Below are 18985 nucleotides of genomic sequence, written 5' to 3' on the forward strand. Positions count from 1 at the left end.
ATTCAGCCCCCTTAAGTTAATACTTTGTAGCGCCACCTTTTGCTGCGATTACAGCTGTAAGTCGCTTGGGGTATGTCTCTATCAGTTTTGCACATCGAGAGACTGACATTTTTTCCCATTCCTCCTTGCAAAACAGCTCAAGCTCAGTGAGGTTGGATGGAGAGCATTTGTGAACAGCAGTTTTCAGTTCTTTCCACAGATTCTCGATTGGATTCAGGTCTGGACTTTGACTTGGCCATTCTAACACCTGGATATGTTTATTTTTGAACCATTCCATTGTAGATTTTGCTTTATGTTTTGGATCATTGTCTTGTTGGAAGACAAATCTCCGTCCCAGTCTCAGGTCTTTTGCAGACTCCATCAGGTTTTCTTCCAGAATGGTCCTGTATTTGACTCCATCCATTTTCCCATCAATTTTAACCATCTTCCCTGTCCCTGCTGAAGAAAAGCAGGCCCAAACCATGATGCTGCCACCACCATGTTTGACAGTGGGGATGGTGTGTTCAGCTGTGTTGCTTTTACGCCAAACATAACGTTTTGCATTGTTGCCAAAAAGTTCAATTTTGGTTTCATCTGACCAGAGCACCTTCTTCCACATGTTTGGTGTGTCTCCCAGGTGGCTTGTGGCAAACTTTAAACAACACTTTTTATAGATATCTTTAAGAAATGGCTTTCTTCTTGCCACTCTTCCATAAAGGCCAGATTTGTGCAATATACGACTGATTGTTGTCCTATGGACAGAGTCTCCCACCTCAGCTGTAGATCTCTGCAGTTCATCCAGAGTGATCATGGGCCTCTTGGCTGCATCTCTGATCAGTCTTGTCCTTGTATGAGCTGAAAGTTTAGAGGGACGGCCAGGTCTTGGTAGATTTGCAGTGGTCTGATACTCCTTCCATTTCAATATTATCGCTTGCACAGTGCTCCTTGGGATGTTTAAAGCTTGGGAAATATTTTTGTATCCAAATCCGGCTTTAAACTTCTTCACAACAGTATCTCGGACCTGCCTGGTGTGTTCCTTGTTCTTCATGATGCTCTCTGCGCTTTTAACGGACCTCTGAGACTATCACAGTGCAGGTGCATTTATACGGAGACTTGATTACACACAGGTGGATTGTATTTATCATCATTAGTCATTTAGGTCAACATTGGATCATTCAGAGATCCTCACTGAACTTCTGGAGAGAGTTTGCTGCACTGAAAGTAAAGGGGCTGAATAATTTTGCACGCCCAATTTTTCAGTTTTTGATTTGTTAAAAAAGTTTGAAATATCCAATAAATGTCGTTCCACTTCATGATTGTGTCCCACTTGTTGTTGATTCTTCACAAAAAAATACAGTTTTATATCTTTATGTTTGAAGCCTGAAATGTGGCAAAAGGTCGCAAAGTTCAAGGGGGCCGAATACTTTCGCAAGGCACTGTATATACAGTATATCTCACTCCAACTTGCCTATTGTCCTCTTCATCTTGGTATCTATGCTCCCAGAATCATCCTCTCTCAGCTGACGTGTGCCTTGGTGCCGTGTTTGGTCAGCTTTCCTGTATGAATCTCTCTCCACAGGATGAGCAGCGATAGGGTCGTAGTTGACCCCTGGCAGGTCTAGAAGTCAGGTAGGCATTCCCTGGTGAAGTAGGTGTCGACAGGGATGGGGGGTGCTTGGCCGTCATGTGACGTTCCCAGGTTCGAGGGTCATTGAAGATGATATGACAGTGCTCACAGCTCATTGGACCAGCTCTGTTTTTTTCATTGTCTATACCTGAAATAACATGCCGACACGGTGAAAGATCTGTCAATGTGTCCTTGAGCAAGACAGTTGACCCCTATTTGCTCCAGGGGTGCCATACTACTATGGCTGACCCTGTAAAATAACATATTTCACTGCACATATTCGGTGTGTGATAATAGAATCATTGTAATATTTTTTATAAAACACAGAAAATAAAGAATTATAAAACATGTGAAAACTGAAAGAAATAATAAGTACATAGAATGTATTAAAAACATTAAACAATTCTATATACCCTCAGCCTCTCCTCCATCTGTGCTTTCTTGGACAGAGTCTTCTGGTCCAGTAGGGGGCAGACTCCCTTGCTGTGGGTGCGTTGGTGAGCTGAGAGCAGGCGGGAGGAGGGGAATGTTCAGTCGCAGACACAGCAGGCAAACACTGTGCGACCTCTGAGATGTCTCTCATACTCTACTGGGTGCTTGAAGCGTAAATGCCTCTCTTCTGTCTCTGCATCCTGAAAGGTCATGAAACACTGGTGGCACTGAGGAGACTGGGGAGGCTGGGCTACTAGAAGAGAAAGCAATTAGACAGGGTCAGGAGAACCAGTGGATACACAAGTGATGTGGTGATTTGCTGCAAAGAGGAAAGATTGTCAAATACAGGTAAATACTGAGTCATTGAAAAGAGAAAATAACAAGATACATATCATATCTAGATCAGAACAATTGGATTCAAGACACAAGTTCACAGACTTCCAAGTACCTTGCAAATGAGAGGTGAATCCATAGCCTAAACAAGAGGAAATACTAATAAAGAACCAGCCTTACCTGAAACTCAGGTTGAATCATTAGAGATTACTGCAGTGCTTCCCTCCTCTTCCTCTCTCACCACCCTGTCCTCCTCATCCTCCCAGTTCCTCTCCTCTCCATGCTGTCTCTCCCGGTGGCTTCTGAGTGCCGTCAAGTTGCAGAAGCTCTGGCTGCAGTCATGGCATTGCTGTCGTTCAGCCACAGTCCCGCGGCGGCGGGAGTGTGAGCACTTGTGGGAGGACAGCATGCACAGGCTCTTGAGCGACCATCCACAGACCCCACAGACGTACTGGGACTGGCCCATGTGACTGCGCTTGTGCATGATGAAGGCTGTGGGGCGGAGGAAGCGGTCGCCACACACTGGGCACCGGAACTCCAGTTTGACCTTGTGGCCGTGGGCGACCCCGTCCTCCCCCGCGATGCCAGTACAACAGTGTCCCGTCAGCTGCCAGGAGGAACTGAAGCAGCGCTGACACAGTCTGCAGCACCAACTGGAGTCTGACCCAGAGACATCCTCAGTCTTAACAGCAGACCAGCACCTCTCCTGTCTTTCCCTTCCTTCTCTGCTTCTTCCAGGGTGTCTGTTTCCTCAGGGAGTTGGTCATCTGGAGCTGAAGCTCAACCGTGATTTAGTGGGATAGCAGGAGCGAAGGAAGAAAATGTGTTGAGAATCAAGGTTGAAAATAAGAGACTAATATATTGTATCGTGTTGTAAAATGATCAATACTACAATTCCGTTTCTGTGTAAGTGTTGGCTTGCAGGCTCCTAAACCCTTATTTGGACCCACCTGTAGTGCCTTGTTCTAGGCCCTCTTCTTGCTCCTGTTTGATGAGCGTGTCAGATGACAGTGGACCATTGGACATCTGCTCCATATGGTCTTCTTCCTCTTGTTTAACGATGACCATCAGCATGTCACCAATGTCCCTCCTTTACCACATACTGTCTCCATCCTATTGTATTCTTTGAGATTAATAGGCACATCAATAGGGTATGATTAAAAAGAAATGGCTTGAACATTTGGTCCTCATTGCTAAGGCTTATTATAAACAGTGTCAGCTGTAGAACCATACTCTGGTCACCGATCAGACTACTTTTCCAGCATGGTTAAATAACATATGTGTGTAATTTCTTCAGTTTGTAGCTTTCGCAGTAAAGATAACATATGTTGGTCAAAACAGAACACCTTCACGCAGGATAACTCGGTGACTAATTGGTGCACGATTTCATGGATAGAATATGTCTGTGAACGTTAATAACCTCAAATTCTGTCACCTACCTTGCTTGCTCCTCAATATTCAATGGATCCTCTGTCCCTTGCGGTTTATTGCAATGGTGTCAAATATTTCAACGATACGGGTAAACTCTTGCTTGCAGGAGAATACACATATTTACATTATAACTAAATTATATGCATCTTTTTCATGTTTGATGTCAACCGATAGAATTGCGAAGAACATTTTTTTCACCCCAATGTTTTGACCGTGGCGTGACTGATTTACTGCCGCACATTTGGATCACGCCCCATTGTCGTCTGTAACCGTAATAAACTATTAGCGGCGCCTCACCATTATAATAACGCTTTGTTACAATTTTACACTATACATAAGGGCGCCAAAAAAATTGAATTCCTAAATAGTAATTACATTTAGTAACAATTTAAATTAGCCTCACACATGTTCTTAAAATTAAAATGCAGTCCATAACACATTAATCTGAATTCAAAGTTAGTCTTGCAAAATGTTGAACCTTTTCATTGACTCCCTATCATCTGGGGGAAATTAGTTTGTTCTCCACAGTGAGCAAACTACAAAACCATTCAATAGTTCCATGAGAGCAGTGCCTTTAAAAGGGCATTCGACAACAAAATCATTCGAACCAGCATGTGAATCCCACACGATGTGTCCTGTATGCTTACATATGTACTTGTGCTAGGCAATATGTTTGCAATTAAATAAGCACAACATTAGAAAGGTGGCTTTTATTTTTGTCTGACACATTAATAACTGAGTGAAACTGGAAAGTAAAATATACAGTATGTAAACAGCTGTCAGTTCATCAGCAACAGAACAAGAACTGCTTTTCTAAACAAAATAACTTTCTGTAAACATGAGGGAATGTTGGCCTATTAGTTAAAAAGACTAGAGTACTGGCAGTGAAAATATTATTTTTGCATAAGTTACAAATGAACACAACCACAGTATAAATGACTAACATGCAAAACATGAGGTTTATAATTTTCTTTTAAATAAATGGACAGAATTAAAATAGATATTAATCACTTGTATTGGTAGCCTAAATTACATAAATCATCAGTTGAGAATCAGAGTCTGACAGGAAGAGGTTAACAATGACATTGTCATACCTCTTAATGTTCCATGATCAAGCATTGTAATTTACACTCAAACTTCCATTGAAAAATAGATTGCAGGGCATGATCTGTCCTCGTCTCAAAACCTGCTAAAACTACTGAAGTGTATAAAAGCACTGACCATCTTTTCAGATTAAGGGACACTCGCCAACGAAAAATTAAATACTGTCAATTTAAAATTGATCAATGTAAGTCATTCAAATAACAACCAAAAGTAATCAGCTTCCCTAATGACCAACAAGCAACCAGAGTAACAATCTTCATTCAACAGAATATTCACTCAAACACATCAATACAACAACCTCTGTGTTAAAAATGCCACTGTTGGTTGACGTATGAGTAATTTCTAAACTGATAGAGGTAAACCTCTGAGAAAGAGATGGGGGATAACGTGCCTTTGTGATAGAAAAAGGTTCCTCATTTTCACTTCTTACACCTCTCCCCTTGCATGCTGCAAATAATGCTCATAGAGTTGTGAGACAGCAGGAAACTGAACACCACACTCCGCACAATCCAAACCTCTCATTGTCGCCTTGTCCTCCTTGGATCTAGCAGCACGTTTAGTCGCATTCCCATAAATTCTACTCCGCTTCCTGTTTACATTCCCATCTTTTCTGTTAGGGTATGGAATGATCTTTACCTGTGAGTATAGTGGCGATAGAGGGCTTGTGAGCGGCTGGGTGGAGTCATAAGACCGGAGGCCTGGTTTGAAACCTGGGTGTTGCATTGGGGGAGGCACAGGTATAAGGGGTGACAGTGAATGTAGTAGGTCTGAATGATTGGAAAAGTAATGAAGGAGATGTGAACCTCGTGGGTGGTTTGCTTGAAGAGGCGGAGAAGGGTAGTAGGTATGGTGGAGTTCCTGATGGGAGTGTGTTACTCCACTGTTCATGTGAGGGTCAAATCCATTCATGTTGGAAGGTACATCATGTTCATGTGTCGAGGGAGAGTAATCATAGCAGTCGTCCTGTACCAACATACTGTGGTCACCTGGTGAGGAATGGCAAAGCTGATGATTGAAAAGCATATCTAGTGTCCTGAAGCTGGCGTTGCACTCCTCACATTGATAAGGCAGGCACTGCTGCTGGTCAAGTCCTTGGAGAGTTTTGTTTGGTCTCTCATCGATCCACTGGTACTCCGGATGTTCTCGCAGCATGTGCTGCTTGTAGGGCCCAACGAAGCGGAAACCTTGGCGACACTTTGGACATGAGAACCGTCCTAGTTTCTGTCTGTGGATTCGCTGGTGAAGCCAAAGCTTTTTCCAGCTTTCCAGGGTCTTTCCACAGCAGTCACAGGTGTAGCTCTGACTGTGGGCATGAGTTAGCATGTGGGCTCGGAGTCTTCCTGTGTGTCTGAAAAGTCTTCCACAACGTGGGCAGAAGTACTTCCTCGGGTCAGATTTACGATCTAGACTGTTCAACTTTGATACAAGTGGGGTGAGATTATTTGTGGGTATAATGCATGTTTGGAAGGGGCGCAGAGTTGTAGCAATGGCTTTATTGGCATGTGTTTGTGAAGACTGATGACCACTAGATTTTTGCTGTGGGGTAGGTTCACAGTTCAACAACGAGACAGAGGAAGCTGAAGTCTGTCCAAGGTTCTGAAATGGTTGACTATCAGCAGCTGCAGGAAATACTAATTGGGTGACTGGTGAATGACTCTTGACACTTGGTTGCTGCGATCTTTGCTGATTAGGGGCTCTAGGTTTCCAAATCCTAAATTCAGATTTGGATGTCATCTTCTCCCCCCTAACTTTGGTGCAATATTGGTGGTGCTCTTCAAATTCTGACATCACACTAAACAGCTGGTCACAGAATAAACAGCGAAAGAGCTTCACACCAGCATGGGTTTTCAGGTGGGTTTTGTACTGACGCCTCTGAACAAATCTCTCTTCGCAGATGTGGCATGTAAAAGATATGAAAGGCTTCTTCCGGCCCTCTCTGTCATTACTCTCCCTCAGACCCTTGCAGGGATGTTTTTTTGCAGACGACAACTGAGTGAAACTCTTCCCACACCGTGTGCAGTTGTAAGGCTTAATGGACCAGTGTGTCACCTCATGAATACGAATTGATGAGCGATTACTAAAGGCTTTCCCACATACTTTACAGATATATGGTTTTTCCCCAGTGTGCATACGTATATGAACCTGCAGACCAGACCAAAAGGGAAACACTTTCCCACAAATGTGGCATTTGAGTATCCCCCCCTTTCCCCTTTTTCTCCTTTCTTTCAGAGAAACAAGGGGTGTATGAGTGGCCTCATTTCTGTTATCCTTCGTTTTACTCCCAGACTCAGAGTCCTGGTTCGGGTTCTGCGAGTGCCACTTGCAATGAGCAAGCAATTCCTTTGAATTACTGAACTTCATTTTGCAATAAGGACACTTCAGAGGCCGACAGCGCTTGTTATGTTTCTTGACATGACTTTTTAAGTTAGATAGCTGGGCAAAGTCTTGGTCACAATCAATGCACTTATAGGGCCTTTCGCCTGTATGAGTGCGTAGATGGACGGTATATACAGACACAAAATCAAAATGGCGACCGCAGTACTCACACGTTTTCCCTGTGCCTTTTGGTCTCCCTTTTGGTCTCCCCCGAGCCTTCAGGCCACAACTGCTTGTTGGGTTATATTCAGTTTCATCGCCTGCACCATCTCTCTCTTCCTTGATTTTTTTACTTGTGAATTCTTCACCTTGTACGACATCTGATTTCGAAAAGGACTCATGCGACATAGTTTCTAATATGTTTACATCAGTGATGATAGGATTTTGGTGACTCTCAGGCAAATCTTTAAATCCTTCATCTGTTGACTTACTTTCATTTGAAAAGCTGTCATTTGTGTTACCCTCATACTCCCAAGCTGACTCGCCACAGTCCATCTCCTCTCCAACATCACCACTGCCTTCATCGGTCTGCTTTGACATGGTGTCTGGATCTCCCTGTGAGGTCACACGTTGGAGTCTACCTCTATCATCAATGAACCTTTTCCTCTTTCCTTTTTTGTATTTAGTTTTTCCAAAAACAAACCGGGATCGCTTTCTGGGAGCAGTGCCAGCAGTTTCTCCTGATTTGTCGACTTTGAGTGGCTTTTTGAACTCAGTGCCTTCACAACTAGTATTACAGGACTCAACCTTCACACTGGTGTCAGTGTGGCATTGAAAAGACATGAGACAATTTGACTGTGCCAGGGAATTAAAATCACCCAGCTCTATTTCAATATCCTCACACTTCACATTAGAGATCATGTCAGCAGTCCCACCTCGCTGAGAATCAACGCGACTAAGTGACACAGACACATGCCTTGCAATATAATCTAGTGAACGCTCAGTCTCAATATTCTGATGTTGAGGTGGAATATCCTGGGAATTCACAGATGCTGTAATAGAACATGATTTTCTCTGTGATTTTCTCTGTGCTAACGCAAACTGCCTCACGAGTGTTGTTTTCTTTGGTGGTCGTCCTACTCTGTGTTTAGGTTCAACAGGAGTTTTCTCAGGCTGAGGACCAATGTTTCCTCTCTTTTCCTCTTCAGATAGCATCTCATCAGGTTCCTTTTTAATTGCCATTTTTTCTTCTGTTACATGGGATTGTTGCACTGAAATAGTGTTCATGGTTTTTCCTGGTTGTTTCTTGGTCGAACCCTTTGGTCGTCCCCTTTTCCTTTTTGGTTCCAAAGGTGAGATAGCCACAGGGCTGGATTCAGCTGGTTGATGGTCTTTGGGGGACGAGTCAAGAACAGACACCGCTGTATTGCTTGGTTCACGGTTTAGAGATATTGCTTTTGTTTCAATAGCTCTGAGAGATGTGTCATCCCTGTTCTCTACACAGTTTGTAGTATAAGAAATGTAATTCGCTCTGTCAGACATTGTTTCACTCCAATCCTTTGATTCTGCAGTGCTCAGATGAGAAGAACTCTCCACTGTTTGTAGCACAGTATGCAGCATCTTTGCCTTCTTGTGAGGGCGACCACGTTTCCTAACAACGTCTACCGCTGCTGGCCTTGTTACACCCACCAGCTCCTTTGTGATACAGTTCAATGTTTGCTCACTCCCAGTAAGTGATAAATGCACTTCAGGATTGGCACTTTCACATTGAGTTCTACCATGACCAGTAGCATGTGAATTAACATGCATTTTCTCCATGTTTGCCTGCATCTTTGTGCTCATTCTTCTGCGATTAATGCCACCAGAGTTTACCTCTCCGGGATTAGGAAGGACAGCCAAAACAGGGGTACCTGGTAGTGACCGTGTGTCAGAGGGTTCAGCCACCACTTTGTTCTGTTGGCTTTTACTTTCTCTCTGTAGTTGGAGTCTTTGTAAGGGCTCCTTCATAGGGGGCATGTTATGGCAGTTGTCCACCTCCTTGCTGATCTTCTCTTCAGATGGCTGTTAAAAGAAAATGTTTAAAAAAAGTATATATATATAGATAGATAGATAGATAGATAGATAGATAGATAGATATAGTGAGGGAATTAAGTATTTGATCCCCTGCTGATTTTGTACGATTGCCCACTGACAAAGAAATGATCAGTCTATCATTTTAATGGTAGGTTTATTTGAACAATGAGAGACAGAATAACAACACAAATCCAGAAAAACGCATGTCAATAATGTTATAAATTGATTTGCATTTTAATGAGGGAAATAAGTGTTTGACCCCCTCTCAATCAGAAAGATTTCTGGCCCCCAGGTGTCTTTTATACAGGTAACGAGCTGAGATTAGGAGCACACTCTTAAGGGAGTACTCCTAATCTCAGCTTGTTACCTGTATAAAAGACACCTGTCCACAGAAGCAATGAATCAATCAGATTCCAAACTCTCCACCATGGCCAAGACCAAAGAGCTCTCAAAGGATGTCAGGGACAAGATTGTAAACCTACACAAGGCTGGAATGGGCTACAAAACCATCGCCAAGCAGCTTGGTGAGAAGGTGACAACAGTTGGTGCGATTATTCGCAAATGGAAGAAACACAAAAGAACTGTCAATCTCCCTCGGCCTGGGGCTCCATGCAAGATCTCACCTCATAGAGTTGCAATGATCATGAGAACGGTGATGAATCAGCCCAGAACTACACGGGAGGATCTTGTCAATGATCTCAAGGCAGCTGGGACCACAGTCTCCAAGAAAACAATTGGTAACACACTGCGCAGTGAAGGAGTGAAATCTTGCAGTACCCTCAAGGTACCCCTGCTCAAGAAAGCACATATACATGCCCATCTGAAGTTTGCCAATGAACATCTGAATGATTCAGAGGACAACTGGGTGAAAGTGTTGTGGTCAGATGAGACCAAAATGGAGCTCTTTGGCATCAACTCAACTCGCCGTGTTTGGAGGAGGAGGAATGCTGCCTATGACCCCAAGAACACCATCCCCACCGTCACACATGGAGGTGGAAACATTATGCTTTGGGGGTGTTTTTCTGCTAAGGGGACAGGACAACTTCACTGCATCAAAGGGACGATGGACGGGGCCATGTACCTCCTTCCCTCAGCCAGGGCATTGAAAATGGGTTGTGGATGGGTATTCCAGCATGACAATGACCCAAGGCAACAAAGGAGTGGCTCAAGAAGAAGCGCATTATAAGGTCCTGGAGTCACCTAGCCAGTCTCCAGACCTTAATCCCATACAGAATCTGTGGAGGGAGCTGAAGGTTCGAGTTGCCAAATGTCAGCCTCAAAACCTTAATGACTTGGAGAAGATCTGCAAAGAGGAGTGGGACAAAATCCCTCCTGAAATGTGTGCAAACCTGGTGGCCAACTACAAGAAACGTCTGACCTCTGTGATTGCCAACAAGGGTTTTGCCACCAAGTACTAAGTCATGTTTTGCAGACGGGTCAAATACTTATTTCCCTCATTAAAATGCAAATCAATTTATAACATTTTTGACATGCGTTTTCTGTATTTTTTTTGTTGTTATTCTGTCTCTCACTGTTCAAATAAACCTACCATTAAAATTGTAGACTGATCATTTCTTTGTCAGTGGGCAAACGTACAAAATCAGCAGGGGATCAAATACTTTTTCCCTCACTGTGTATATATATAAATAAAAAAAGGTATAACACGTTAATGCTTTCCTTTTGCGCCAGTCGTAGTTTTCATAATCAAATATACAGTGCCTTGCGAAAGTATTCGGCCCCCTTGAACTTTGCGACCTTTTGCCACATTTCAGGCTTCAAACATAAAGATATAAAACTGTATTTTTTTGTGAAGAATCAACAACAAGTGGGACACAATCATGAAGTGGAACAACATTTATTGGATATTTCAAAAAATTTTAACAAATCAAAAACTGAAAAATTGGGCGTGCAAAATTATTCAGCGCCTTTACTTTCAGTGCAGCAAACTCTCTCCAGAAGTTCAGTGAGGATCTCTGAATGATCCAATGTTGACCTAAATGACTAATGATGATAAATACAATCCACCTGTGTGTAATCAAGTCTCCGTATAAATGCACCTGCACTGTGATAGTCTCAGAGGTCCGTTAAAAGCGCAGAGAGCATCATGAAGAACAAGGAACACACCAGGCAGGTCCGAGATACTGTTGTGAAGAAGTTTAAAGCCGGATTTGGATACAAAAAGATTTCCCAAGCTTTAAACATCCCAAGGAGCACTGTGCAAGCGATAATATTGAAATGGAAGGAGTATCAGACCACTGCAAATCTACCAAGACCTGGCCGTCCCTCTAAACTTTCAGCTCATACAAGGACAAGACTGATCAGAGATGCAGCCAAGAGGCCCATGATCACTCTGGATGAACTGCAGAGATCTACAGCTGAGGTGGGAGACTCTGTCCATAGGACAACAATCAGTCGTGTATTGCACAAATCTGGCCTTTATGGAAGAGTGGCAAGAAGAAAGCCATTTCTTAAAGATATCCATAAAAAGTGTCGTTTAAAGTTTGCCACAAGCCACCTGGGAGACACACCAAACATGTGGAAGAAGGTGCTCTGGTCAGATTAAACCAAAATTGAACTTTTTGGCAACAATGCAAAACGTTATGTTTGGCGTAAAAGCAACACAGCTGAACACACCATCCCCACTGTCAAACATGGTGGTGGCAGCATCATAGTTTGGGCCTGCTTTTCTTCAGCAGGGACAGGGAAGATGGTTAAAATTGATGGGAAGATGGATGGAGCCAAATACAGGACCATTCTGGAAGAAAACCTGATGGAGTCTGCAAAAGACCTGAGACTAGGATGGAGATTTGTCTTCCAATGAGACAATGATCCAAAACATAAAGCAAAATCTACAATGGAATGGTTCAAAAATAAACATATCCAGGTGTTAGAATGGCCAAGTCAAAGTCCAGACCTGAATCCAATCGAGAATCTGTGGAAAGAACTGAAAACTGCTGTCCACAAATGCTCTCCATCCAACCTCACTGAGCTCGAGCTGTTTTGCAAGGAGGAATGGGAAAAAATTTCAGTCTCTCGATGTGCAAAACTGATAGAGACATATCCCAAGCGACTTACAGCTGTAATCGCAGCAAAAGGTGGCGCTACAAAGTATTAACTTAAGGGGGCTGAATAATTTTGCACGCCCAATTTTTCAGTTTTTGATTTGTTAAATAAGTTTGAAATATCCAATAAATGTCGTTCCACTTCATGATTGTGTCCCACTTGTTGTTGATTCTTCACAAAAAAATACAGTTTTATATCTTTATGTTTGAAGCCTGAAATGTGGCAAAAGGTCGCAAAGTTCAAGGGGGCCGAATACTTTCGCAAGGCACTGTAGAGAAACAGGCAGACGCAGCACATATCGCACAAATATATGTGTATATTGTATCAGACATACAGTTCTAGACATGAAAATACCCTGAAGGGGGACACATTAGAACAGTAGCGTCTCCATTACGAGTATCAGCAGTTACCGGTTTCTCGTTAGTCAGGGCAGGCAAGGGTTTAGGAGGGTTGCTATGGGCAGCAGATAAGGCTGACCATTTCCTCATCATTGACTCCTCTACTGAAGGAAATTCTACTTCCCATGTCAGTCAGTCTCTTGCTCTGTGTTTTCACATAGGGAAGAGGTGAATTCTCATAAAAACTAGATTCAGGATGGAGTTTTTCTAGCCTCTGTGATACTAGTAACAATATGCTACCATTTCCAACATACATGAGTGACTTTCTTATGCTATTTTAATACTTACTGTCTTTATTTTTAGGTAGGCTCTCTGGCGGGACTGATGACGAAAATGTAAATGTTCAACGTAGATCCTCCAATAGCAGCCCAGGCAAGAACGATCACCCAGCTTTTGTTCAAACCACGCGTCTCGTCTTCCACCACAATCTAGCCAGGTAACGGCCACTACCGTCTCCAAGTACCTTAACAAAAGAAACAGCACTTTGAGCCACGTGATTCTACATCATAACATCGAAAACTGTCTTGGTTTATCGAACAGTCGCACGCAGAAATGTTAGTCAGTCTTTTTGGGGCCTCTGGCAACAATGGCCAAGAGCACCCCTTCTATAGATTGGACAAGACAGGGATGTGCTACTGACTTGAAATCATAAATAAAAAATGTAACAACCATACCATTGGTACCACTACATTTTGCATCTGTATTTTTCGCACCAGATTTAGCAGCCTGTGCAACATTTTATCCCATGCTGTCATTCAAAATGTCTTACCAAAAAACAGCCCACATGCATCTCACATACTGATGTAGTGTTGTTCTGTTGGGTTTGAATGTTCCAACTTGTGTCTTCCATGCCTTGAATCAAATTGATAGGTTGTAGGCACCACAACCCATAGAGGCCTCTGACATCCAGATTATCTAATCGAAGTGAAAAGAACAAGCTACAGGAATTCCCAAATCAAATCTATTCTTCTTGTCACTGTAGGCAGCTAGCTACAATGCCTTCAGAAAGTATTTATACCCCTTGACTTTCACATTTTGCTCTATTACAGCCGGAATTCAAAATATATATTTTACTCACCCTTCTACACAGAATACCCCATAATGACAAAGTGAAAACATGTTAATTGAAAATGAAATACTGAAATATCTAATAATTTACATAAGTATTCACACGCCTGAGTCAATATATATAAGAATCACCTTTGGAAGCGATTACAGCTGTGAGTCTTTCTGGGTAAGTCTCTGAGACATGTGACAAACTAATTTTATGGAGGGCCAAGTGTCTGCAGGTTCACATTCTTTCCTTGATTGATGAATTAAGGTCACCGATTTGTAAGGAGCTCCCCTCACCTGGTTGTCTAGGTCTTAATTAAAAGTAAAAGACAAAAACCAGCAGGCACTTGGACCTCCATGTGAATGAGCTTGACTCACCTGCTCGAAGAACTTTGCACAGCTGGATTGTACAATATTTACACATTCTTTAAAGAAATTATTCAAGCTCTGACAAGTTGACTGTTGATCATTGTTAGACAGTCATTTTAAAAAGTCTTGCCATAAATGTTGAAGCTGATTTAAGTCAAAACTGTAACTAGGCCACTCAAGAAAATTCAATGTCATCTTAGTAAGCAACTCCTGTGTATATTCTGCCTTGATATTGTCCTGCTGAAAGATGCATTTGTCTCCCAGTGTCTGTTGGAAAGCTGAGTGAACCAGGTTTTCCTCTAGAATTTTGCCTGTGCTTAGCTCTATTCCGTTTATTTTTATTTACAAAATAAACTATAGTCCTTGCCGGTGACAAGCGTACACATAACATGATGCAGTTACCGCCATGTTTGAAAATATGAAGAATAATACTCTGTGATGTGTTGGATTTGCCCCAAACATAACACATTGTTCAGGACATAAAGTTAATTTATTTTCCAAATTTTTTGCAGTTTTACTTTAGTGTCTTACTGCAAACAGGATGCATGTTTGGAATGTATTCTGTACAATCTTCCTTCTTTTCACTGTAATTTATGTTAGTATTGTGGAGTAATTTACAATGCTGATCGATCCTCAGATTTCTCCAATCACAGCCATTATACTCTTAACTGTTTTAATGTCACCATTGGCCTCATGTTGAAATCTCTGAGCAGTTTCCTTCCTCTCTGGCAACTGAGTTAGGAAGGACGCCTGTATCTTTGTAGTGACTATGTGTATTGATACACCACCCAGTGTAATTTTTTCTGAAAGAGCTGCAAAATCTGGACCTCTACAAATCAGCTGGCTACACAATCTGTACCCTATCTTTCTAAAATTATCCGCGCAATTGTTGCAACCCCTATTACTAGCCCGTTCAACCTCTTCCGTAACGTCTGAGATCCCTAAAGATTGGAAAGCTGCCGCGGTCATCCCCCTCTTCAAAGAGGGAGACACAAGACCCAAACTGTTACCGACCTATATACACTGCTCAAAAAAATAAAGGGAACACGTAAACAACACAATGTAACTCCAAATCAAACTGTCCACTTAGGAAGCAACACTGATTGACAATAAATTTCACATGCTGTTGTGCAAATGGAATAAACAACAGGTGGCAATTAGCAAGACACCCCCAATAAAGGAGTGGTTCTGCAGGTGGCAACCACAGACCACTTCTCAGTTCCTATGCTTCCTGGCTGATGTTTTGGTTACTTTTGAATGTTGGCGGTGCTTTCACTCTAGTGGTAGCATGAGACGGAGTCTACAACCCACACAAGTGGCTCAGGTAGTGCAGCTCATCCAGGATGGCACATCAATGCGAGCTGTGGCAAGAAGGTTTGCTGTGTCTGTCAGCGTAGTGTCCAGAGCATAGAGGCGCTACCAGGAGACAGGCCAGTACATCAGGAGACGTGGAGGAGGCCGTAGGAGGGCAACAACCCAGCAGCAGGACCGCTACCTCCACCTTTGTGCAAGGAGGAGCAGGAGGAGCACTGCCAGAGCCCTGCAAAATGACCTCCAGCAGGCCACAAATGTGCATGTGTCTGCTCAAACGGTCAGAAACAGACTCCATGAGGGTGGTATGAGGGCCCGACGTCCACAGGTGGGGGTTGTGCTTACAGCCCAACACCGTGCAGGACGTTTGGCATTTGCCAGAGAACACCAAGATTGGCAAATTCGCCACTGGCGCCCTGTGCTCTTCACAGATGAAAGCAGGTTCACACTGAGCACGTGACAGACGTGACAGTCTGGAGATGCGGTGGAGAACGTTCTGCTGCCTGCAACATCCTCCAGCATGACCGGTTTGGCGGTGGGTCAGTCATGGTGTGGGGTGGCATTTCTTTGGGGGGCCGCACAGCCCTCAATGTGCTCGCCAGAGGTAGCCTGACTGCCATTAGGTACCGAGATGAGATCCTCAGACCCCTTGTGAGACCATATGCTGGTGCGGTTGGCCCTGGGTTCCTCCTAATGCAAGACAATGCTAGACCTCATGTGACTGGAGTGTGTCAGCAGTTCCTGCAAGAGGAAGGCATTGATGCTATGGACTGGCCCACCCGTTCCCCAGACCTGAATCCAATTGAGCACATCATGTCTCGCTCCATGCACCACAGACTGTCCAGGAGTTGGCGGATGCTTTAGTCCAGGTCTGGGAGGAGATCCCTCAGGAGACCATCCGCCACCTCATCGGGAGCATGCCCAGGCGTTGTAGGGAGGTCATACAGGCACGTGGAGGCCACACACGCTACTGAGCCTCATTTTGACTTGTTTTAAGGACATTACATCAAAGTTGGATCAGCCTGTAGTGTGGTTTTCCACTTTAATTTTGAGTGTCACTCCAAATCCAGACCTCCATGGGTTGATAAATTTGATTTCCATTGATGTGTGATTTTGTTGTCAGCACATTCAACTATGTAAAGAAAAAAGTATTTAATAAGAATATTTCATTCATTCAGATCTAGGGTGTTATTTTAGTGTTCCCTTTATTTTTTTGAGCAGTGTATATATCCTGCCCTGCCTTTCTAAAGTCATCAAAAGCCAAGTTAAACAGATCACGACCATTTTGAATACCCCCCCACCCCCCCCCCCCCGGGCGGGTCATGGGTGCACCTCTGCCACACTGAAGGTCCTAAACCATATAACCACCATCGATAAAAGACAATACTGTCCAGCTGGCTTCATCAACCTGGCCAAGGCTTTCGACTCTTGTCGATCACCGCATTCTTATCAGCAGACTCAATAGCATTGGTTTCTCAAATGACTGGCTCGCCTCGCCCACCAACCACTTCTCAGATAGAGTTCAGTGTGTCAAATCAGAGGGCCTGTTGTCCGGACCTCTGGCAGTCTCTATGGGGGTGCCACAGGGTTCAATTCTCGGGCCGACTCTTTTCTCTGTATACCTCAATGATGTCGCTCTTGCTGCTGGTGATTCTCTGATCCACCTATTCGCAGACGACACCATTCTGTATACGTCTGGCCCTTCTTTGGACACGGTGTTAAGAAACCTCTAGACAAGCTTCAATGCCATACAACACTCCTTCCGTGGCCTCCAACTGCTCTTAAATGCAAGTAAAATGAAATGCATGCTCTTCAACCGATCGCTGCCCGCGCGTCTAGCATCACTACTCTGAACGGTTCCGACTTAGAATATGTGGACAACTACAAATACCTAGGTGTCTGGTTAGACTGCAAACTCTTTTTCCAGACTCACATTCAGCATCTCCAGTCCAAAATTAAATCTAGAATTGGCTTCCTATTCTGCAACAAAGCATCCTTCACTCTTGCTGCCAAACATACCCTCGTAAAACGGACTATCCTACCAATCCTGGACTTCGGCGATGTCATTTACAAAATAGCCTCCAACACTCTACTCAGCAAACTGGATGTTGTCTATCACAGTGCCATCTGTTTTGTCACCAAAGCCCCATATACTACCCACCACTGCGACCTGTATGCTCTCGTTGGCTGGCCCTCGCTTCATATTCGTCGCCAAACCCACTAGCTCCAGGTCATCTATAAGTCTTTGCTAGGTAACGCCCCGCCTTTTCTCAGCTCACTGGTCACCATAGCAGCACATGCTCCAGAAGGTATAGATCACTGGTCATCCCCAAACCATGTCCTCCTTTGGCCACCTAACCTTCCAGTTCTCTGCTGCCAATGACTGGAACGAATTGCAAGTCACTGAAGCTGGAGACTTATATTTCCCTCTCTAACTTTAAGCATCAGCTGTCAGAGCAGCTTACCGATCATTGCACCTGTACACAGCCCATCTGTAAATAGCCCATCCAACTACCTCATCCCCAAATTGTTATTTATCTTTTTGCTCCTTTGCACCACAGTATCTCTACTTACATTAATCTTCTGCACTATCCATCACTCCAGTGTTTAATTGCTAAATAGTAATTATTTTGCCACTATGGCATATTTATTGCCTTTCCTCCCTAATGTTACATTTGCACACACTGAAGATATATTTTTCTATTGTGTTATTGACTGTACGTTAGTTTAACCCATGTGTAACTCTGTGTTGTACTGCTTTGCTTTATCTTGGTCAGGTCACAGTTGTAAATGAGAACTTGTTCTCAACTGGCCTACCTGGTTAAATAAAAGGTGAAATAAAATAAAAGTAATTCACTTCACCATATTCAAACGGATATTCAATGTCTGCGTTTTATTTTTTACCCATATACCAATAGCTGCCCTTATTTGCTTAGCATTGGAAATCTCCCTGGTCTTTGTGGTTGAATCGGTGTTTTTAATTCACAACTCGGCTGAGGGACCTTACAGATCATTGTGTGTGTGGGGTACAGATGAGGTAGTCATTCAAAAATTAAGTTAAACATTATTTCACAGAGCGAGTCCATGCAACTTATGTGACTTAAGCGCATTTTAACTCTTGAACCTATTCAGGCTTTCCATAACGAGGTTGAATACGTGACTCAAGACATTTTAGCTTTTCATTTGTAATAATTTACATGAACATAATTACACTTTTGCAGTATGGACTATTGTGCATAGTTCTGTGACAAAATCTCAATTGAATATATTTTAAATGTAGGCCATAACATAACAAAATGTGGAAAAAGTCAGGGGTGGGAATAGTTTCTTAAGGCACTGTATGTAGCTGTCAACTAACGATAGCTATAACGACATGCTGCAGGTAGGCCGAAATGTTGGAAAACATGCTCTAGCTCCAGTTAGCTAGCTAAAGAAACATGCACGCAATAGCAAGATAGGTTAACCTAAGACTCGCAGTTACTCACCCAAAAATGTG

At 43.2% G+C, this 18985-nt stretch overlaps 1 protein-coding gene and 2 long non-coding RNA genes across 3 annotated transcripts; 1 reads left to right on the plus strand and 2 right to left on the minus strand.

The window, feature by feature from the left end:
- Nucleotides 1–1418: 1418 nt before the first annotated feature.
- LOC149984905 (uncharacterized) lies at nucleotides 1419–2667 on the minus strand. Its single transcript, XR_016485222.1, has 3 exons — nucleotides 2552–2667; nucleotides 2020–2291; nucleotides 1419–1754 (listed from the first exon to the last, which is right to left on the minus strand). It is a non-coding gene; the product is annotated as an uncharacterized LOC149984905 (long non-coding RNA).
- Nucleotides 2142–3548, plus strand: LOC149984906 (uncharacterized). The gene is made up of 2 exons (XR_016485219.1): nucleotides 2142–2386; nucleotides 2638–3548. It is a non-coding gene; the product is annotated as an uncharacterized LOC149984906 (long non-coding RNA).
- A 949-nt stretch (nucleotides 3549–4497) lies between these two features.
- Nucleotides 4498–12883, minus strand: LOC149984907 (uncharacterized). Its single transcript, XM_090192906.1, is given in 3 exon segments — nucleotides 4498–9283; nucleotides 12769–12835; nucleotides 12837–12883. Coding segments are annotated over 3 exon segments (4065 nt in total). The 3' UTR covers nucleotides 4498–5332.
- Between the last annotated feature and the right edge of the window lie 6102 nt (nucleotides 12884–18985).

Source organism: Oncorhynchus mykiss, chromosome 2 (genome assembly GCF_057628025.1).
Source record: "Oncorhynchus mykiss isolate SJ-2025 chromosome 2, ASM5762802v1, whole genome shotgun sequence".
NCBI classification, from domain to species: Eukaryota; Metazoa; Chordata; class Actinopteri; order Salmoniformes; family Salmonidae; genus Oncorhynchus; species Oncorhynchus mykiss.